Here is a 23711-nt window from a genome sequence, read left to right on the forward strand (position 1 = left end):
TATGCCGTGTTTTTGTTATGAAATGCCACCATCATACAATGAGTCACCCGACACTAAGGTGCCTTTGGTTGCATTTCTCCTTTTCTACCACACCGGGGAGCTCCTGAACTACAAATACAGTCGTGCCGTTCTTCCTCCATTACTCTTGCCAGAACCGCAACACACATCTCTCATAAGATTGAATGTCTTTGTACTCTTAATGTCTTCAAGATGGATATCAGCATTATATCACCAGAAGGAGCATCACTCCTCATGCGTCCTATACAAACATGATGCTAAATGCTTCCCAAACTTCTTTGGTGTTGTTCAGTGTGACGGATCGTTGTCTACAAAGCAACGATAAAGTCGGTGTACAAACATTGGGAGATTACTCAAAACATAAAATAATTTACAGAATTTCTTGTCACAGACGAGATGATCCTTCAACTTGAAACACTAGTCTGAAAAAAAAAATGACATTATTAAAGGCTTAAAACTCTTGCCGTGATGGTATACCATGTTTCCTAAGGGGTTATGTCCTCTGACCAGTTGTATTCCTCATAAGAGTTCATTATTTCTGGCTGTGTTTTATCACAGCGGGCATGATGCAATTCCTCTCCTCTCTCTGCCTTCCTGTCCTCCCTCTCTCTTTGCTTGATGGTTTGAAGGGTCAGCCGGCACAGAAAGCACACCTCAACTGGTGTGGTGTCCCTGAAGATCTGTATTGAATGGTAGCTGCTATGAACAAGACCTGATCTCCTTGCTCTCCTTCTCTATGTGTGTGTGTGTGTGTTTGTGTTTCGTGGGTCGGTAAATAATTCAGCAAGGAGACTTGTATAAGCAGAACTAAAAGAGTGCATGGAGTCCTGTGCCAGATATCAACCACGGTTTTTCAGAAATAGGATTTTTGTCAGCATTGTGACACAAAGTGATACAAACCGATCCTACACACACACACACACACACACACACACACACACACACACACACACACACACACACACACACACACAGAGGTGGAAGGAGAAGCCTGGGCCTCATTAGCCATGATGAGGACAGGGAGCTGCCATCGCCTCTCCATCCCCTGCATGTCCCCCATGGCTAGGAACAAATTGGTGACAGCGCTCCCAGCCACTCTGTCGGGCTACCTGCGATGCACTGGGCTCTGTCAGGCGCCTTCCACACTGCTGTGCATTTGCGTATTAGAGTGTGTGTGTGAGTGTGCGTGCGTAGAGAGAGAGAGAGAGGAAGCCTGACACCCGAGAAAGAGAAGCGAGGGAAGATCAGCTCCTTGGTCACACTCGCCGTCGCCTTTTGCTCGGCCCAGAACTGAGCCGTGATACAAGTGAACACTTCATCTGGTCGGCCTTGAGTTTTATGAAGGGCCCCTCCCCCAGCACGGGGAGGGTTCAAGGGGGTTCAAGTCCCAGCCTCAGCTCCTGACTTGAGCCCGCTACACCTTTTTATGAAAGTCAGAAACACCATCAGTGTCACCACTGTCAGAGCAGCACACAGATTGAAACCATTTAGGCTGTATGTTCAGACCCAGGCTGCGTTTCTGACACCAGAGTTGGAAGGCATGTGTGAATATAGCCGTTGCAAAAATGCGGACGCATGCGGTGATATAGGAACATATGGCAACAATACATACCCTGTTTCTCACACACAGACTTTATAGCCACACACTCACTCCCTGACAAGCTGCCTTTCCCCCCCCTTGCACCTTAAAATATATATTTAATTTCTTCATTCTTATTATTTCTTACTATTTCCTCTCCATCATGTTCTGCACCTGCTCATTATCTCCCCTTATTACCTTTCCCCTGCATCTCCCCATCTCCTGACCCGCTTGGTAAACTTGTTAGCCCTCCAGAGTGTCAGCGTCTAGACGGAGAGGCTGCTATTCCGTCAACCTCGCAGGTTCAAAGACATCCTGTGAATTTCTTTCCAGGAAAGGCTGGCATAAAGTTTCAAGGTGCACGCAATCATACACATATTATACACGAACACACACACTTATTCTCCCGCTTTAACCCTCCTACCCTCCTATTTTTTGGCCACTTCTCTACCTTTTCCCCTACTCGCTGTCTCGCTCGAGCATCTTTTTCTTGCGCTCTCTTTCCCTCCCTCTCTATAGCCCTCCTCTCCTGTCTCCGAGTTAACTTTAGCAGATGCACCTGATGGCAGCATCATCCTGGAGCACCTGTCAACTGTCTGCCTTCATCATGGCTCCTCTGCTGCCACAGGGGCCACGGGGAAGTATAAACCTGGAGACAGTCGCTACTATCAACAGCTGCATCTTATTATTTTAAACACTGGTGCCAGTCAATTTCTAGAGATGTGTGCATTTATTAATTATTTTCTGAGCACTCCGCCTCCTCCTCAGTCTCATTGCTCCTCAGGATTCAGAAGCTCAGCTGTTAAATGTGAGCAATTATAAACGAGTGAAGACTGAGGCAAGGTTGGAGACGGAGAGGCAGAGAGTTTATCTAGCCTGTGACAGAGAAGAGGAGGGAGAGGAAGCAGAAGGCAGCAATTGTCAAAATGTTTTTGGCAGATGTGGATTATGTTTTTGACTGTCTGGTACTTTAACTTAGCTGAATGCCTGTCACATGTCTAACAGGCAGCCGGGGTCATTCAGTTTGCGCTTTGTTAATGCAATACTTCAGAATACTAGATGCCGCGTACTGCGAAAAACATCCGTCTTTTCTCAGCCAAAGTAATGCTCCCCTTTCAAGTCGAGCCGTGGCCTCCATTTTGTCTTCAGTGGATCCACTATGACGTTTAAAGTACACTGACGTACTGGGCGTAACAATATTGAATTGGCTGAAGGGATTTGTTTCCTAGTGATTATCTACGCACAATGAGCATAAAATATAGTCAGCATCAGATGCCAGACTGAAAACAAAATTAAATACAACCTTTTACATTTGGTGTTTTCATTTGGTTACGCTTTCATCCAGAATTGGTAAAGTATAATTGTGATGTCCTAGAATCACATACAAAAGGTAGTTATTATATATTTGATTTTCATCCAGGTAGAGCTTCAATAGATGTTTTGCAGTGTGTCGCCTTCTGGTTGATCTTATTATGTCTTCTTCTGTCATGCACTGTACTTAGTGCAGAACATTGATATTTAGCAATGGGGATGACAAGCCAACAAATAATTTTTATTCCAACCATTCCACTAAAATCTCTTGTTAAGAATGAAGATGCATTTAACCTATAGGCATCAATTGTGATGTATTGCTGGTGGAAGGTGTAAAGCTTTACCATCCTCCTCATTTCCTCTTAAATCACCTCTAGAGAGTATAAATGCAAAAATACACTAAAAACTGTGTTTCTTAGTCAATGATGGATTACTACACAGTTGTTTTGGGATGTTTTAGTGCAAAGTTGCCATAACACACATATATTTTTATAACCTGATACTTCTTTACAGTTCCAAAAGGGCAGACAACATGAGACTTTGAGGTTTTAAACACATTATCTAGTCCATTTATTCTTGATGACAAAACAAGGGTGTCCATTTTAGTTTCAATCATATGTGTGTTGCAATATAAATGTGTGTCAGTAACACAACTACAGCAAGTATGTTAGGTTAGAGTAAGAAAGAGGCTCTCCGAAATCTAATAGAAGAGCACTCTATTGCAATACTGCATCGCTACGTCTGGAGATCTCAGAAATGAAGTTAGTGAATAAAATGTTATCATAAAAAAGAAATGATAGACAAAAGTATGGAAATATTAAGTTGTTATAAGTTATTAAAATGTTTGATTATCTTCTACATAACCTTTTTCTCCACTCTTTCACTATAATATTATCTTCCTCTTTGATGGAGGGACGATAGACGTCTGCTCATAGAGATGAGGGCAAAGGTCATTTGAACTGTCTGCTGCATCAGGTCAGTTTAATAAGATGACTTTTTTCATGACTTTTTGATAAAGATGGAAACTAAATGTGTGACCTTCAGATTTCAAGACAAAAAAGTTCACAATTGACCCTTCACTAGGCCCCGCCCCCTGCTGCGACTCTGTCAAACTGTCAGAGCTGCCATGGAGCCCACACTGTCACTAACTGCACTCAAAAAGGAAAACGTGATTTCAGAGAGAAGCAGACAGACAGAAGGGTCAACAATACACGTTTGAAGGATATATCCAGGATGTCAGACTAGCGTAGCATAGAAGTGCGAACACTAGTTAATGATGTAGTTACGTACTCTGCTGATGTTAGCTTCACAGGTTTTTACGTAGAAAAATAACGCTTTAGAAATGTATATGTCTGTCCAACTGCTCTGGGTAACAAGTATCACTGTAAGATAATGGTTCACCGTGAATAGATCTAAATTCAAAGCCAGAAGGAAATTAAGAAAATCTGAAAGGATTGCCTGAGAGTCTATGGAGCAGTGGTCGGACCTTGATTAGAGCTGGCCGAAACAACGTGATGAGCGGCCAGTCTGCATTCGAGGACCGGACTTAGCAAAGGGTCAGTTGCCTCCAATTGATTGCTTGGACACTATAACAATTAGAGGCACTATACCGATTACCTAATGACTTGCTGTAAAACCGGCTATAAGTATAAAAGTTTCTCGTGTGACATCAAAATATTTCAAAATCACAGGACTGGATCAGTCATAATCAGTATGTCTGCACTCGGGGAGAGGAGTGAACCAAAACTACAGCAAGTGCAAGTACGGCGCCGTAAAGCACAAATGAGCTGCCGTTATCGATTGAAGACTGTTTGTCTGTACTCACTTCATAATGAATGCATCTCATAAATCCTCCTTAAATGATTCCCCCTTAAATGATTCCCACAGCCCGGACTGTCTGCTCAGTGGAGGGCGCTCATGGATCAAACCATTAACAGGAAACCAGGCCGTAGTGTTGAGCGAAGGGCAACCAGCTCAGGCCCCAGATCATCACCCCGCCCCAACCCACCACCCTCTACAAACCTAATGGAAAGCAAACAGACAGACAATTTCTTTCAATTAGCCCAAACTGGCCGACCCAATACATTTTAGTTTGTTCCTCAAGACGTAAGGGCCCTGTTGCATGTCCTGCTGAAAATGAAGACTAATGGGGTATTGTGGAGCTGCTGAGTGCTTGATTTTGTGCCACTATAGCACTCGCCCGCTCTCCTTTTCTTTTTTTTTGTTCTCCTCGCCTTCCTTGAGTTAACTGGAATCAGTGCTGACCAGGCACAACACACATTTTTAATACATTTATTCACGGCTTAGATTCATTTTCTGTTTTAAACATTATTCCTGAGTAGTTAGGCGGGAGCTATTCATCACAGCTTGACAACAGCTGTGAAAGTAACCATCGTTCACCACCGGTGTCAGCCGAAGTGAGTAAGACTCTTCCACTCAGCTGCCTGCTGGATTACGTCATGTTTTTATTCAGCATGTTTTATGGCTATATGAGCTATAATATGTTGTTTTGTTGGGACTGTTCAAAATGGGCAGGTGAGTATTTTGATATATTTCAGTTTTTCTGTCTTATGTCAAAAGGCCTGTTGACTTTACTAGTGGTAGAAGAACCACTCTTTTCTTCTTCTCTTTTTCATTAAAAGTAGTAATACTACACACTATAGTACAGAAAGTACAAGTTAAAGTACTGCCTGCATTCAAAGTTTTACTCAAATAAAAGCATAGAAGTATTTGTAGAAAAATATAGAAAACAAACATTTATAACCAGAAGACAAACATTCAATAAATGGTAAACAACACACTATAATGTAGTCGTACGTGTTGTTTATTAATATACATTATTTTTAAGCAATGAAAACATATTTAATATGATTATAAACATGTTTTACTATATCTTCATTCATTATCTAAGCTGCCACTTACTGCATGGGTATCCACAGGAGGAGTAGATGACAAATACATTAATAAACACTTATATCTGCTTACAACTACATTATAGTGCATTATAAACAATTTATTGAATATTTATATACTTTTTTAAATGGTAAAGAAGGTGAGGAAAATAAGGAGTTGCATTATACAATTTTCTTTTTCTTTACTGATGTTTCATGTGTAAATAGCATTTTACAGTTGTAGCTGGGGCTTTTGTAGTTCATAACCAACATTTTCTTAAGTCGATCACTTGTGGAAGGTAAAATCACAATCTGAAAAGTAGCGAATATCCATTCAAATAAATGTTAAAGAGTTCAAAGTATAATGTTTACCTTTGAAATGCAATGAAATAAAAGTATAACTTAAGTAAAGTTTGAGTACTGTAGATGTAGTTGGTTAATTTCCACCACTGGACATAAATGAGCAGGTTTAGTTAAAGTGAGAAGACATAACCATAATAAAAAGACTGGTGTAACAGCAATGCCAATGACAACAATAAAGACAAATAATCTATTCAGCATATTTGCCGTCAAACGTTGATGTATGGGAGATCCTCAGGCCACCGCTGGTTGATGAGGGAAGAAACAAAGTTGCTTTGTCTTACAGAGAAATATTGAAAGTGAACAAGTGAACAGGGGCCAAGGAGACATTGATTTTACAATTCAGGACTCAATCAAAGAGAATTATGGATGGCAATACTACTGTGATTTGCCTGTGCTGCTCATTAAGCTTAACATCTACAGTGTATGTCTACCCCCTGGCAATGTGGGAATACGATATACAGGGACAGGTTAAATACAGTTCAACGCTTGGGAGAGGTGAAGTCACATGATGGTTAATAAAGGTGGCTGGAAGAGGTCGTCAGATACAACGCAGCGTAAGAAAGGAAGAGGGGGATCAGAGAAATGGAGAGTTGTGGGACGGATAGAAAAGGAGAAGGAAAAGGGGGGAGGAGGAAAGAGAAAGAAGGAGAAACTCCATTATTATAGCCCGAACAGATAAACTATGCATCAAAGTGTAGCGTTTATTGAAAAACCATTTTTATGTGTGCTTTGAGGGCATGAAAATGAGAGCCCTATGTTCAAACACATCAATACAAAACTGCAGCAGCCGATGTGTTTTTTCTTTTTTTTTTCTTCATCTTCTTTTCCCTAAGATTCCCAATCAGATCTGGTGGCTCCCTGCAGGCTTTTATGCCAGCCACAAATGGTCCGACTGCCAGACTGACAAACACGCAATCACTCAGAGTGGAGAGGGAAGAAAGAGAGGAAGAAAAAACCACAGCCTTCCTTACTCAGCCTCACATCACAAAGGCCCATTTTAATAAGCCCATGAAAAAGAGCAAGTAATCCTTTGTAATGATTTCATTAAATGCCCTCATCACACCTGGAGATAATTCCATTATGATTGTGGCAATAAAATGAGGTTTTCATCAAGACCCGCAGACAGAAGGAGGAAAACCTATTATTCCTCTCATATTCAGACATGACGTTGCCTCTAATATTATGATATTAGGCTATTTGGCAGAATTTATGACATTCACGTCAATCCACAATGCTTGAGGAGAGTTACCAGAGTTACCCCCACTGATAATACCAGACATGTTCAACATGCTTCATGCTGCAACCGTGGAGGGATAATAATGTGTGGTGTTCACATGCACATTACAGAAACACTGCATTATTTGTTGAAACCTTATATCATAGTTATCAACCTTTTACACACATGTTTTTTTGCCTTGCCTCAATACACCTAAAGCAGGCGTGAAACATATGCTGGTGCTGAGTTTGCACGCAAACTAAAAGGTGAAAACATCTTCTCTTAGAAAGTGTGTATTCACCTTGCTTCACACTTCATTATAATACTTTATTGCAAGTTAAGCATTATATTATAAATACACTATGGAAGAAGCTGAACACACAACATTGACATATTATCCCTTTGCAAAGTGTTCATGCTTTGCACAACCAGCAGTCACAGAGCAACATTAGAATTCATTTGAAATCATATTTCCAATTTCCAAGACCAATATTCACCGTCCTTTTTTAGCTCTGTTTTTGTTTGAGTCCACCACCTCGTTTCATGTTCGCCTGCTAGTCGCCAACTTGTCCTGTCTCATCTGTTTGGTGTTAGTCTAATATTTTTCATGTTGATCAGAAAAATGTTTGAGTTATTTCTGCAAGTTGGCTTACAACAACCTGTATACCTGCAATTTCCTGTCTTGGGACCAGGAAAGTGACATCTCCACTTTTCATGCCCACAAAGCTTTGATTGGCTTAGTTGTTTTTCTCTCAAACTTAAAAACGTGTTGCACAACTCTCCTTCTCCAAGCGTTTTAGGCTAGCCTGCCATTAAGACCTGTGTCCAGACCTTTGTAATGCTGAATCAAAGGCAGAGTAGACAACAGTGTTTGGTAGGTAAAGCATGATGCTGGGGAAGAGTTCATCTTGATGGACTTGCACTGAAGGTCTGCAACTCCCTGCGTGTGCATTCCCAAAACAAGAAATGTGTTGTTTTTTGAAACACTGAGCTCATACCAGACCTACTTGAAATATAAAAATCAAATATGTGGGCAGCAATTAACTCACTGGTCTGGAACCAGGCCAATTTTCTGCCGGTAGTGTACAGTGAGTTAATTCATGTTTTTTTGTTGAAAGTAGCTGTGAGAGCAGAGGTTGTGGGCCAGAAAACCAGAATAATTAGCTGAAAAATCCTAAAAGAAAATAGAGAAATGAAAAGCTCTGTACTTGGGTGATACTTCTCAGTGGGTTTGTCACTACAAGTGACCCCTTTCACATAACACATAGTCATACGATTCATTTTTACTGTTAAGATATTGATTAGTGAAGCTGAGAATAAATCCATCCAGCCACAATGCAAAGGTGGGAGATGAATGTAAAAGGACAGTAATTCACATAGAAGTGTGTCTCCTCACTGCAGGCCTCACGATTCATTAGGATTCACTCGTCAACAATTTAAATCCACAACGATTCTTGATGCATCTCAATCTATTGCATCAGCAATTAATCAATTAATACAAGCAGTCAGATAAATATGAACTCCTTATGTATTTAGAATATCAAACCACAACAGACTATTATATAAAAAGCTGTATTTTTTCAATACCAGTATCCGTGTGAGTAGGGTGTATTGGCAAGCACCTTACAATATAGTATGTGTCGTGATACACGTCTCACTATACGATATATCGCGATATATTGCGATACAATATGATACATATTGCAATACTCTATTGTTTTTTAATGATAATGTAAAACTAGAAGCTGAAACTACAACTTGCTGTGTACCACCTGGATAGTCTAACATGTAGATCACATATTGATAACTTAGCGGACACTTTAAGCTATATTTGTATTGCACAGAGTCACTCAGCAGTGAATACACTGAACTGAAATGCACTTGCCAGAAAAATGATATGAAAATAAAATGCGTACTGTATTTTTTGCTTATTGTGTCACTGACCACTCTCAACTGACATGTAGATCTCTAAAATAAAATAAAAACACACTAATGGGAATACAAGTGTGAGGACACACAGTATTCCAGGTATTCCTGTTGTCGGGTCTAACCTACAAAACATTATTGAGAGAAAGTCAAAGAGAGAGAAAGAGTTGATGTGGAGAAAGAGTTTCATTAAAAAGGGAACCAAAACAGAACTTCAGCACTGCCACAATTCTGTCAGCTGACAGTGTGGAGGTACAGTATGGAGCTCACTACAGAACTTATATTATTGTTACAAAAATTCTGGTACGTCAAAGTAAATGTGACAAAGGAGAAATGGTGAGGATCGTAGGCTGTCTGGAGGAATTGGAAGCTGTGTGTTTTTGGCATTCAAGTCACAGCCCTTTTGAAAAATGCATCAAAGCAATTGCAGAACTCGTGGGACTGGGTTTGGGCACACAAAGTCGTGACCATCATCCAAACCTCAGTGGTGAGGGTGGAAGGGAGCTGCTGCTTATAGTGGTGGGTTTGAAATGCGCTACTGTGCCACTTAATAATAAAAACAAGTGCCCTGCCAGACCGTGGTAACACAGATTCCTGTAATTTCTGTGGATGTGCCTGTCTAGATGTAAAGTGTGTGTGTGTGTATGCGTGTGTGCACGCATGCTACTGTGTAGAGAAACAATTTGTCAGTTGCGGTGACTGGTATTTTCCATGCCTCTTGAAAAACTTGGAAACAGATTGTGTTGTTTTTCATGCTTACATTCACACATGGCTATTAGCTGAGCTGCCTTCTGCTTTAAGAACAACTCTCTCCTCTACCTTCTGCTACAAAAAAAATAAAAAATCACAAATAACGACGGCCACAGTTTAAGTATGACTTTCTTACATGTGCACTGATGGTTAGGAATTGAAATGAGATCACTCGCAGATGGATAATTCCCTGCAGATGTACTACCCTCCACTCATCTTCTGCTTTGTAATTCTTGGCCAAGATTTCTCTGAAAAAGCAAAAAGAAGTTCATCACTCTGCGTGTTTGAAACAGCAATGCTCACGCTGTTATTACTTCAGCTCTGTCCAGGCTGGTAAATAGGCCTACACACATGATGTTTTCTGTGATCGAGTTACGGCGATTATATGATTCATTAGATAAGTAAAGCCTGACTGATACCGTTTTTTTAGGGTAGGAACAGATATTGATATTTGATCTCTTCAGTAATATATCAGCGGTATTGTTTGTATCAGGGCTCCAACCAACCATTTTTCAATATCAATTAATCTGCAAATTATTCTCTCAATTAACCTATTTTTTTGTATAAAATGTCAGGAAATTGTGAAAAATAACAAATATCACCCATAACCCAGATCCATAGCCACAGACACATTAAAATAGCTTGTTTCATTTAAAACTCATTTATATTCATTTTACTGGATGAGAAAGAACATTCAAGAGCCTGGAACCAGGAAATATCTGGCACTGAAAATGGATTAAAACAACTAATCAATGAAGTTGCTGATTCATTTTCTTTTGATTGACTGATCGATCAATCAACTAATCGTCACAGGTTTCATATTCATCATTTTAACATAAACACACAACATAGACAAACTGTTTTAATAACAACCCCTTCAATGTAGTTATTACAGAACTGTGACCAAGATGTACTCAGCAGGACATGCTGGAGTTGTAAATAAATAAATAAAATCAATGCCATAGTGACATTGTTACTGTATTACCTAAAATGTATACTTCTGCATAGTATCATCATTAATCATAAGCTGCCATAAAATCTGATAGTGTATCTGTGACGAGCTAAAATCAGCTGATAATATAGGTTTATGACTCGTTCCATGTCAAGCTCCTCTGGCCTCCACACCCATCACATTACTAGTCTTGGCTGGTGGTCTACCTAATAGCCCCTCACTCTGTACACTGACAAAGCTGCTCTGTTCATGCACCTCGCAGTCTTTGTGTCTGAGGCAAACCCACTGGAGGATTTAGCATTTCTCTCCACATGTTATTTATCATATTGTTGTTCTACGCGGTAATTCAAAGTGTTCGGTATCCAATGCAGTACGTGGCCAAAGATAAACAAAAAAAAATTGGAATTGAAATTGGTAAGTAGCTATCACGCTCTGTGGAAAGTCATTGACTTCAGACTAAACCTGAATAAAACATGAAAAGCAAGATTAAACTATGTTCATTCTAAAAGGACATGTTTTGCATTTGGGAAATATGTTCAGTTGCATTTTTTACGACATACACAAAGTGTAAAGTTTATTGAGTAGTATGTACTCCAGATTATGCAGACAGCAGGGTTTGTCTTACAGAACCGAACAATGTATACTCCAATCTGAACCCCACAAACCTCTATTGTCCTGTTTTTATGAATATTTTGCTTTGTGCAAGTTCTTCACAACTCAACTTTGTTAGTCTACACTGAAATTAATTGCAGCTTTGGGGCATGAAGCACCTATTATTAGAGGTGAAATTAAAACAGACCTTACAGTGCATCATTATTCCAGATAGATCATGTTCCCGTAGTGAAAGGACACGGGGAGATATACGCCTTTGGGGTCCATGTAAGAAGATGACACTGTATTACACTGAATTAACGGAATATTAGGAACATTTACCTTTTTCGTTAGTGAAAATATCAATTCCCATTCACAAAGGAATGTGTAGTCACAGTGACTATACAAAAACAAAAGAGTGTTAAATAAAGAAATGAGACAAAAAAGATCAGGAAGCTATGCATAGTATTTTGTTTATTCAGAGTAAATGTCATAGATCAGGGTAGGGGGCCCTGTCTCACCTTGTTATTGGGCCTAGAATTTAACAGTGGCATCCTGGTTCTGTGTCCAATATCTGAGGTGGAAATAGAGGTTACAATTCACAATAAACACCGTCACAGTGAATCTCTGTATGATCATGAGCCTCAATCCCAAGGAGAGATATCAGTAACACAGCCATCTATTATTCGGAAGCTGTCCAGGTGGGACCACATGTTGGGGCCAATACCACCTATTTGTACAGTGGGGCCGACTGAGCGACATAACGCTGCTGTATTCCCTGGACGTTTCAAAGTCGTGCCAGTGAGGGGACTCGCGACTACTCACAACTCTCTAAGGAAAGAAAGAAAAGCTTGTTCGAAATGTACAGGAGTTCAGTGTGTGTGTGTGTCCTGTGGTGAATTTTGCTGTAGTGAAGTATGTATTTATCGAAGTGTGTATATTTACACAAGAGTGAGTGAACGTCTGTGTCGACGGAGAGAGCAAGGCAGAGTGAAAGAAAAGAGAGACTAAATAACTGGTACCATATGTCTTAAACCTGCAATTACTGTCTTTTTGGACACTTGGTGGCAGCAGAAACATACTGTGAACACAACATTGACATTGACTAGTTAGCAAACACTTGCTTATTTAGACATCAAGCAGACCCAACATTGTCATTCATTTGGGATTTTGTGTCCGGACACCTGATGAACGCAAGGCCAATATTCACCTTCCTTTTATCTCAGTTTTGGTCTCACCCGACTCCTGAGAAAAACATATTTGGCTCCTTAAAAACAGGTATATGCTGCAGAAAAACGTTGTCTGCTGAAAAGGTAGGGCACAGTGGTCTTTAGAGCTTTTTCGCTGAAAGCGATGTATGAGAGCAGTGAGAGCATAATTACAGGAAAGCAAAACAATGAGCTGGAAGGCACGACAATGCTTCATAAACCTGAGGGGAGCTGAAGAGTCGGTAAACAGTCATTTGATCTATTAATATGAAAATATCGATTAGTGCAACTTTAAATAAATCCACCCAGCTACAAAGAATTGACTGGGAAAGTAGTTCAAAAGAAAAGTAAAAAACAAAAGAATATATATATATATATATATATTCCTCTTAACTATAACGCCAGTGGGAAACAGATGTGGATATTGCACTCTGCCTCTTCGTTTAAACATTCGGCCTGCAATCCGTTAGGGGGAACAATGGAGGAGACTGATGAGGGAGGGGGAGCATGTATTGACTTTTCCTCGCTCCTCTTTCATCTTAATGCATCTCATTTCCCCCCCTCCCCCCATCCTCTTTCGTTGAACACCTTTCCTTCCCTATCATCCTTCATCAATCTCTCTATCCTAGCTGGGTGAAAAATGGCACCTATTACTTTTGTCATGTGGTATACAGAAAATAGCATTCTTTCCACTGACAAACGTCAGGTAAAACAACTTATGGTGACTCACGAGACTGCAGGACCAAGGCCCCCGCAGCAGCAATCACTCACAAACTTACTGGGCAACTTTTACACAGTAAACAGAAGTTAAAAATGACTTTGTGATGCCGTTAAAAGTTAAAATTGTGGTTGTGTGAGGCTGAACTTGGCCACAGATATCTAACTATAAAGCAAGGAATCTCTGTCCGTCCGTCTGTCTGTCTGTGGGTATGTCCTTTGCATATCTCGAGAAACTTTCATCCGATCTACTTCACAGTTGGTGGGTGTATTGTTGGGGACCCAAGGGAGGGCTTTGTCGAATTTGATGCAATTTGGTCACGCATGCAGTTTACTTTACAATCAGACTCTTCTCCATAGCCAAACATGTTTCACCGGGTGTTTTTTTGCTTTTTTGTACATTTCCACGATGTAAGACTTGATACTTACAACACTGATAACGTTACCACCAGCAAAAAAAACTCCGCTAATTAAATCCATGCTCTACTTTCTAATTGCAGTGGTTGTTTCAAAGCAAGTGACTAATACGCCTATTTGGAAATTACCTCCACCAAATGTATTTCACCGGTGTTTCTGACCACGAGTAACCCCGACTTCATTTGATTTATTGATTTGGGGGCCCCAGGCAAACATGGTCTTGATTTACTTTTCACCTTTTCTCTAACTGGGAATGTTGGTATTGGCAGTGATAGAAGAAAAGTCTATGTAGTGAAAACTTCTAAACTACTAGTGGTAAAACAAATAATACTGCATCTGTAGCTGTTTGGGGTCCTTATGGTTGAGGCCCCAGGCAGTTGCCTACTTTGCCTAATGGTAAAGTCTGCTCCTGGGTTATTTTCCTGTAAACCAGAGTGTAAGTTGCTAACATTTGCTAATTAGCACTAAACACATAAGACCAGCTGCAGCTGATGGGAATGTTAGTTTTGGAGGTATCTCATCATAAAACAGTACTGAATATCTTAAAATATTGATTCATCCTCTGGAGACATAAAATGACAAAATACAAAACTGCAATCCATCCACTAGTAATGGGATATTTAAGTCAGTCTAGAGCCACGACAGCGCGGCTAAAAATGCAACCACTTTGCTTCCCCCACTTAAGCATGATGAATGGTGAGAACACAACAGGTACCTTAACTTAGGAAAAGCGACGACCTGTGCATTTTGCACAGTGTGGCATTGGTGTTAATTACATTAGGTTCCAAAGTGCGGTTAAGGAAAAAGTCTGCAGTTGCTGTTTCACTGACTAATCAATTGACATCATCATGCCAGGTACAAAGGTCTCGACCCGAGGGACGTGTTGGACGCCGCCATTACTTCTCTCTTCTCTGCTGCAGTGATGCTATTCATAAAACAAACAGTGAACAAACGTCATTCTTGGAACGACAACAGAACGCGAAATGAACCAACAGAGTGTGAGGTCTAAACATGAAGCCATTACAGGAGCAGGCTGCACCGCTGCTGCATCTCCGGGAGAAAATGTTTGGAAAATGTCAGTCTGTATCTGTCGTGTCAGTAAAAATCGGATTTTAAGTACCTGCTGTTTTGTTGTTGTATAACAACACACTTTAGGACACAGAGAACTCAATGAGCCTCAGTGGAAACATACAGTGTCCTCAACAGATGTGATTATGAGGATTAGGACTGTGTCTCACCCCCTCTGACCCTCTCATTCATCCAATGGGAGGGAGAGTGAGGGACAGAGCTGAGGGGATTGGCAAAAGGTTTCACTGCACTGGCCAACATACTTCATACTTCAGCTAACAAACAGCTCTTTCTTTTTAATCTGCACAGGACTTTAATTCACATGGATACGTCCGTCAGACATTAGCTGTTTTTACTTTTTATGTAGTTTTATTTTCATTTGGAGAATATATTCGCTTATTTCGGAATAATAATAAAGATGATAAAGACCATGATTGAACAAGCGAAGAAACACCCTGGGGTAGGTTGCATCATGTTCATGTATCTATTGAGCTCTGTGGTTATTTCTATGACTAATATCAAGCTCTTTTTGTCACATAACGACAAGGCCTAAAAATCTGACATTTGCAAAAGAAAGTTACGTCGTTTACTTTTTGTGGACAACTTTTCTGGGATGTTTGGTATTGGTTTTAACATTTTAGACATTTGGTCATCACTTTTGAATTCACTGAATGGTGGGAAAGCCTTACTTATCTATCTATAAAAATAAACATACTGTACATATATGTCTAGAAAGGAAACATGTGCAGTATACAGTATGTACAAAGTATATATGGACACACAAAGCAAATGTTCCACTAACTTTCAGTTTGTAATTACTATACCTAAAAGAGAAGATACATTTTTTTTATTATGGACCAATCTAAACCTAAAAATTGAAGACATTTGCTGATTTCCAGATAAAGAAATGTGAGGATTTGCTTCATTTCTTGGTCCATAGAAAATTGAATATCAGTGTTTTGTGCTGTTGGTTTTATAAAACAAGCATTTGCAAAATGTCTCTTTGGGCTCTGGAAACTTGTGATGAGCATTTTGCACCATTTTCTGATATTTTATAGACAAATCAATTATTCAAGAAAACTATTGGCAGATTGATTGTTCATGAAAATAGTTGCAGCGCTAATCAAGTGTAACAAAAAATATTATACTATAATATCTGCCACAATGACAATGTCAAAATATACCTGAAAAGGACGATATTCCTACCAAGCTGTTTACAATATAATATAATAATATAATAAATTATCATATAACATAATATTCAACTAATATACCCGTTTACATGCAGCCGGTGGCGGACTTGTTTGACCGTGTGAACACAGCCTCCCTCTTTCATTCCTTCAACCACCTTCTTGAAAAGGTCGGCGTTGTGATCTTTGTGCATATAAATCCAGTTGATATGAAAGTCTTTCATAATTTATAAAAGTAGGTATATCTCTCCTTCTGACCAGAAAGGTGGGCTCTCCTTTTGGGCATGCATATCTACACCAGCCTTGTAAACTGTTGGTTTGTGTACAATGCACAGAGCTGGCCGCAATGACGCAACTGTGGCAAAAACTCCAATTGAGACACTTATTCAGAATACGTGACCAAAGAATGCTCCTAAATCCTGTATAATATCGGCATGTCCCACATGTCTTGAATCACAAAACGATACTTTCGGAATGAGGCCTAATTGGCAATATCCAAATAGAACATGCGATCTACATGACCCGTATCAAATTAGTCATTTTCGATTGAATAGTAGAATATTAGCGTGCGTTGTCAATATTGACATTAATATAACATTAACACCTTAACCGGCCGTAAGTGGACCTTTGACCTTAGATTATTTTGTTACATAACATTAAAACAATCATCATTACTGTTTTGGTCATCTGAACTAAAAACAAGCACTGTGACTGCACATGATTACTGAGCATCATTGGCATGTTAATTTGCTTCATTGCTAGAAAAAGAAAGACACAGAAGCTGCCTGTGCTTGTTTTCTGTTGCCTCAGAGCGATGCTGAGGGTGACCCAAATTCATGGATTGACGGGCTTGGTTTGGCAGTGCACCAGAAAAGTAATAAGGGCAGCAACAGTATCGAACCCCAGCGACTATAAAACACTTCCTATATCGGTCAGACTCAATGGTAAAATGGGAAACTCTCTCTTGGGTGGCAGGATAAAAAGATATCAGAACTAGGGAGTGGACAGCTCCCAACACACAGGCCTGTCTTGATTATTTGTTTTGTGTGTGTGTGTGTGTGTGTTTGACTGATCAAAGCTGACCTGCTTCTGTGTTTTTGTGTGCGGGTGGCTGTTTGTGTTTACTTTAATGATCGAAGCTGAGCGTCTGCAGTCAGCGTTGTGTGTGTGTGTGTGTGTTTGAATGGTTGTGTGTGTGTGTGTGTGTGTGTGTGTATGCAGTGACAACGAGTTGTGCACAATAAGCATTTTTAACAGGGTTAACTTGGGTTCGTTCAAGTTGGTTCATTGTTGAGAAGCTCACAATGAACCTACTTGTAGATTTAGCAAACATGAAACCCCTGCTGAGGGAGCACCATGTGATATTTGGGTAAGTAGGGGAGCGCACGCATGTGCACGTGTGCACCCGTACAGTAAGGTTGTGGCTCATGTCCAGGGTTATGTTTCCTCTGTTCCTACGGTGGCAACCTGAGTTTACATACAATAGTTAACTATAACTGCCGATCAAATGTTGGATGGACTTCATGAATAGTTTCATCACGTTGAGAATATTGCGCGGCATACTGCCAACTTACCTTAAATGGCAATATGACTTCAACCATTGCATTTGTTTTTATATGCTCTCTTGCAAGCACTTGAAACTTCAAGCACTCGAACAATATTTTCAACCTGATTATGCAAACTGTGAATATTATTTCCTCAATTGGAGAAAAAAAAGTGTCGCTCCAGTGCACTCCGGCAGCATTACACCTATGGTTAGCACACTGCACAGTACATTACTAAGACAGCAGACTGGCATTAAACGGTAATTAACTTGTTATTAATTGAATAATCATTTAATTAAGTCATTTTTTCACGACAGTAATTTTCTTATGGATTGAAAACAAAACCAGTAATTTGAAGATCTCACTTTGGGTTCTAAGAAATTGTGATATTTTACCGTTTTCTGACTTTTAATAAACACAATTGATTTGAGAAATTAATTGGGGTTGATTGGCAATAAAAAAAAAAAGTTAGTTGCAGCCCTAATCTTTACAATACCGACACTTGGGCATCTGATCACTTGAGTGTGTGTCTGAATAGTTGTGTGCCGAGTGGTTCAACTATGTACCCGAGGGAGAGACATTTTCCTCATCTCTCTACTGCGGCTTTAAGGTAGTGAGTGTCAAAGTTTTATCATTCTCCCAATCAACAACAAGGCAAGTGGCATTGCAATCAGACAGAAAAACAGATGTCTAGATGCAGCTGAGAAGAGACATCCTTCAGTTCAACCTGATCAAACTGTCATCTCTCTACAGCTTGACTAGATCTGTGCAGGCTGAGAACAGCTGTTTGAATGTGGTGTGCCCCCCCCCCCCCCCTCTTTCTCTCCCTCTGTCTCATACAGTACACAGAGAACCATGTAGCAAAGTAGACAGGGAATGTATGGCAGCGTAGCGTTGATGAATAGATGCTGCTCGGTGAGAGGATTGACACAGCTTAGCTTTAGGTGTTTAAGATGACATACCACATTATCCCCCTGTCGCCCTTATGCGCTTTTCTATTTTAATTCCTGTCATCATCACTGCACAGCACATCAAATAAAAGTGTATGTGTGTGGGTGTTCACACATTCGTGCCTGTGTGTTTGAGTGCTCAGGCTGTGCGTGTGTGTAAGCTCATTTACGTGCATGTGTGTGCACATATATGCATATGTCTCGCTCTCAATTTTTTTGTGTTTGTGTGTGTGCGTGTGTGAGAGTGTGATGCTGTCGATCAGTCTGACAGGTATAGTGTTGAGGAGCAGAGGCTGGCACACACAGAGATGCAGCAGCTCTTCTTCCCAGCGCGTCCTTGCCCGCTCAACCCAGGCTGACAGTGAGCTTCCTCACACATGGCCTGGGCCTCATGCATATGGAGGAGGGCAAGGAGAGTAAAAACAGGAATAACAACTACCCGTGTACGTGTGTCTATACAGTGTGTGTGTGTGTGTGTGTGTGGGTATTCCACACAGGTGTATGTTTATGGTACATATCACAGCCAACCACTTGATAGAATATATTTGTTTATCCTCATATGTCTCTGTGGTCTGGGACTAATGCATTCCTCCTCTCCTCTCCTCAGCTAATCCCTCAATTTGTCTTCCTGACGCTGGGCATTACAGGTGCCACCCTTTATCTGCTTCGTCTGGCAAGAGGACCTCATGTCACGTAAGATGGTTGTCTGTGTAAACTTGTAGCCATTGTAGTAATCCTCCACCTTGCTTTTGATACTGTGAGAATTTACATCTTTTTTTTCCTCTATTATCTGAGCCAATCATAAGCCTGGGGAGAGGTTATGTCTTCAGACTGTCCGTCAGTGTGTGAGTCCGTGCGTCCTTGGTAGAGAGAGTCTGCACCTTTGTGTGTGTCCACGGTTAATCTTGCATTCTGCTGCAGCAAGCTGCATAATATTTTGGGTGCCCAGTTACGGCTGCATGCTCAAGGACCTCTGGTGGCTGGAGTGACTCACACTCTATCAAAACACATTTTATTACCTGTTTCATACTGCCATTTACTGCCTGCTTACTCCTCACTCACCACTCGTAACCGGCCCCTGGCTGCTAGGGGTCCCAAGTGATAACACAGGTGAGGTCATCGACCGCCAGCCGCTACTCTGCAGTTAGAGACACGGTGGGGTATTGTTTTGGACTGTGTGTTTGGCTAACAGCTAACGGAACTACAAGTACACAGTAGTACTCACTAATATGCAGTACCTGTACTTCAACATTCTACTCTTTGGCTATACTCTCTGCCCTCTCCATATCAAGTTATCTGGATGAGTCAAAGGCCATTTGAACAGGAAAACATTGTGGAGAGCATCTGGACAAGCCAACGCTTAGCCCGGCACGGAGGAGGGGGGGGGGGGGGGGGGTGAGAACTAGATGTATATGTGAGACCATATAATTCATGAAACAATATTTAAACATTTATAAAATATGATTTAACAGAGCAAACATTGCCAGAAGAGTTAAATGTGAATAATAAAATTATCATTTGACTATAGCAAGTTCTGTCTCTAAGCTTTTGGAGCTAGTAGCCAAAAATAATGGTCCAAAATTAAAAGTAAAATTGTATAATTGCATTGTCACAAACAGCAATGTCTGTAACGCATTGTATTCACTGTAGAAATTCAGCATAATATGTACGAGCATCCTGATACTGCTTCTAATATGTGAGGAAAAAAGATGCTGGGTGCAGCACTTTCTAAGACAGGCGCATGGGGCAGCACACACGCTTTCCTCGTTGGGAAAAATTAAGAAAGACACTTGCGCTCAGGAAAGAAAACGCTATATGCTCACAGACAGTGGCAACTTCTCACTAAACTACACTGTAGTCGACTTTATTCGCTCCAAACCAGCGCCTAATTAGCATTTCTTGTTTTTTCTTGTTTGCTTAAATTTGCTTGACAATTGAATGGAAACATGGCTATTATGAGCTGAATCCAAACCTTGGATACATAAAGCTGGGGCTCATTTGAGAATTTTGAATCGTGCCAATAGAGTCGGGTCCCGATAGCCAGTCATCTTTTGGATCTGTGTCCCGGCTTGAAATAAACCCAGATCGCTCAGATCGCTCAGCTTTGAAGCAAATAAATCTCACTTGTTCTTATTAGCAAAGAGCAGGAAGAAATAACACCAAGTGTCACAGACAGCAGATAATCAGTTATACTTTGTTAACGTACATTTTGTAAGTAACCAAAGGCAAACAAAAAGTTCTGTAAGACTGTGTGCGTACTTGGGAGAGAAAGAAGAAAAGGTTTCTGTCTCTTATACCAAGTGGACGGTTGGTCTTATTGAACTACAAAAACCAACAGACCGGTGATTCGTCTTTAGTAAGTCAGTTTCAGAAAGCAGAGTTACCCTTTTTTTTATTAATAATAAAACAATCTTTGAACCTTTTCAGCTAAATAGCTCTGAATCTGGACCTCCAGTAATTGGGACAAGTATGGAAGAAGTAAGGTGTGCAAAATAAGGAAGCTACATCTTTAAATTCAGTGCATCAAGTATCATCATGTTATGCAGCTAATATCATGTTCTACTTTGCTTCTTCCTCAGCCAAAACAAGTTGTTTATATTACAATTGAATTGAGAGCACAATGAAGTTTCTAAAAATGTATTGGACAATGGTCTCTTCATTTCTTTTTACTTCAACAACGGACATAAACAATTTGGATTAGGATATCAGATGAATACAAATTCAAATCTGCCAATAATTCCAGCCCCCGGATTTAAAGGTTGGGCTCTATTACAGATGTTAAAAGTGAAACAATACGATTTTGGTCAAGAATTTGAAAAATATTTGGATTCAATACGCGGACACTTGATTCAGATTCGATAAAATGCGATCGAACTCTAACTCTAAACGCCATGCACATGAGTGCACTGAATTTGATACTAAATACATTGAATTAAAGTTTAAAAACAAACAAAGCCAGCCATATTCTACTATCATATCTCAGAATATGCACTGAGCTCAGGGACTGCCCACATACAGTAAATGTGCACTGTTCGCGTCCTATTTTTGGCCTCACGCAACCACTTGTTCTGAGGGTCAGCCATAAAGCCTGACCTCATCACCGGCTGATGATGAGTGCTGTGGTCTGTGGCTGCCTCTCTCTCACAGACCGTCCAGTGTTTGTGGTAATGGGGCGAGAGGGGGGAGACATGCTCGCTCCACCACCAGTGTCTCGGTCTCTTTGTTTGTGCTTTGGTGGTGTGACATGTTGCCAGAGCGGGAGGAGGAGGAGGAGGAGGAGGAGGAGGAGGAGGAGGAGGAGGAGGGATGGACAGTCACAGTGGAGCTCTGTGAAATCCAGACTTTGGTTAATGAAGGGAGAAGCACAGCCAAGTCACTGGGCTGAGTTCACCTCATCTCATAATCACCTCTCTTTGTATCCAACTTGTGTCTCCGTCCAACATCCATGTATTTATCTCCTTTTGTCTCCGTCCTTCTGTTCCTCTGTCTTCTCTGTCTCGGCCTGTTTGTCTTCCTTTACGCTGCATCTGATCTGTATGTTGATATTTGCCTCCATCGTGCCTGCCTTGCTGTTCCTTATGTCCCGTCTCTTCTCTTCCTCTTTTTATTCTGCATGGCCTCAATCTTTCCACATTTGCAGCCTGTGGGACAAGAAGAACAACCCGGAGCCCTGGAACAAGCTGGACCCAACCTACCAGTATAAGGTAACTACTCCCCTCACACGCGCTCGCTCACACCATCACGCCGGCCAGAACACTGATCTAGACGAGAATACCATTGTTTCCTTGAGTCACTGTGAATCTCACATTCATCATCAACAGCCTAACAACCTACCAAAATAGATCTGGACTAACCAATGTTGGCAAAATTATGTCAGATCAACACGGCTGCGTCTGGCTTTCTTTTTGTTCTAACAAAAGGAAAACAAAGTGTCTTTCAAAAACAAATTAAGGCAGATGGAACCGGGAGCTGTAAGTGGTTGGTAATAATTTGCCTTACCTTTTAAACAAGGCCAGAGCCTCAGACAAACTAATGAAAATATTATCAATGATGACCCAAAATAGAGCAGAAAAACAACCAACTCAAAAGTCCCAGAAGAGGAGATCTGGCTGATGTGTTTTTCAAAGAAAAGAGAGTTTTTCTGAGCGTTTCAAGGCTTTACTGCTTGACAGCCGAATGAAAGTCGCTGCAGACAAAAGGTCAGGATACTGCATGTTTAATTCTTGATGGCAAGGCAAAGGTCTCGCATCGAAATTCCACAGAAGTCCAAACAATGATCATAATGAGGAGGGGGAAGTGGGAAAGAGGTGTGGGGCAGGGAAGGGGGGGGGGGGGGGCTGAGGGTTTTAATGGCAGACCAATCAGGAAAAATACACAGGAAAAAAAAGAATCACTGCCAGACGCAAAAATGTGTGTTTTTCATGGTTGGAGGGATGTGATGTATGCAGAACACATGCATGTTGTCACACAATATTTATATTATCCATTACGTATGCAAACTGTTGTCCTAAAAGACTCAGCAAGACAAAATCTGGTAAATAAATGAGCTAGAAAGCATATTTTTGAATAAGTGTGTTTCGGTGAGTGTACACTTGCACTTGAGGGGAGATAATGTTCACCCCTGCCTTTTCTTTTTTTCCCATGCGTTCTCCTAAAGACGGGACTGATGGATTTAATTTAAGCAAAACATATTTAAATCTATTCCTCCTGCCTTACACAGTTTGTGGCCGTCAACACAGACTACAAGAACCTGAAGAAAGAGGGCCCTGACTTCTAAAAGGTCCTTCGGGCAAATCCAGGGGCACCAAGTTTGGCAGGACCTCCTGCTGTCGCCTCAGTGATCAGTTTCACCTCGTGCTCCATGACAAGAGCTCTGAATTAACACTGTAACCCTGTCAACAATAACTATTAAAGATTACATGAGAAAAAAAGCCTGGTTTCTTCAGTGCACAATTTATGTAGCCAGTATTTAGATGCTGTGAATTCATCAAGGAATATTTTATATTTAAAATTAATCTTT

The 23711-nt window shown here is 40.7% G+C and overlaps 1 protein-coding gene across 1 annotated transcript; it reads left to right on the forward strand.

Moving 5' to 3' along the window:
• Positions 1–15425: 15425 nt before the first annotated feature.
• LOC306693891 (cytochrome c oxidase subunit NDUFA4) lies at positions 15426–23468 on the forward strand (the record flags this gene model as incomplete). The annotated part of the gene is made up of 4 exons (XM_079156551.1): positions 15426–15467; positions 19299–19384; positions 22332–22395; positions 23412–23468. 4 exons carry the CDS (start codon positions 15426–15428, stop codon positions 23466–23468), a joined length of 249 nt encoding a protein of 82 aa, XP_079012677.1.
• Positions 23469–23711: the final 243 nt, after the last annotated feature.

This window comes from Pholis gunnellus, assembly GCF_910591455.1.
Source record: "Pholis gunnellus genome assembly, chromosome: 3".
Classification (NCBI taxonomy): Eukaryota; Metazoa; Chordata; class Actinopteri; order Perciformes; family Pholidae; genus Pholis; species Pholis gunnellus.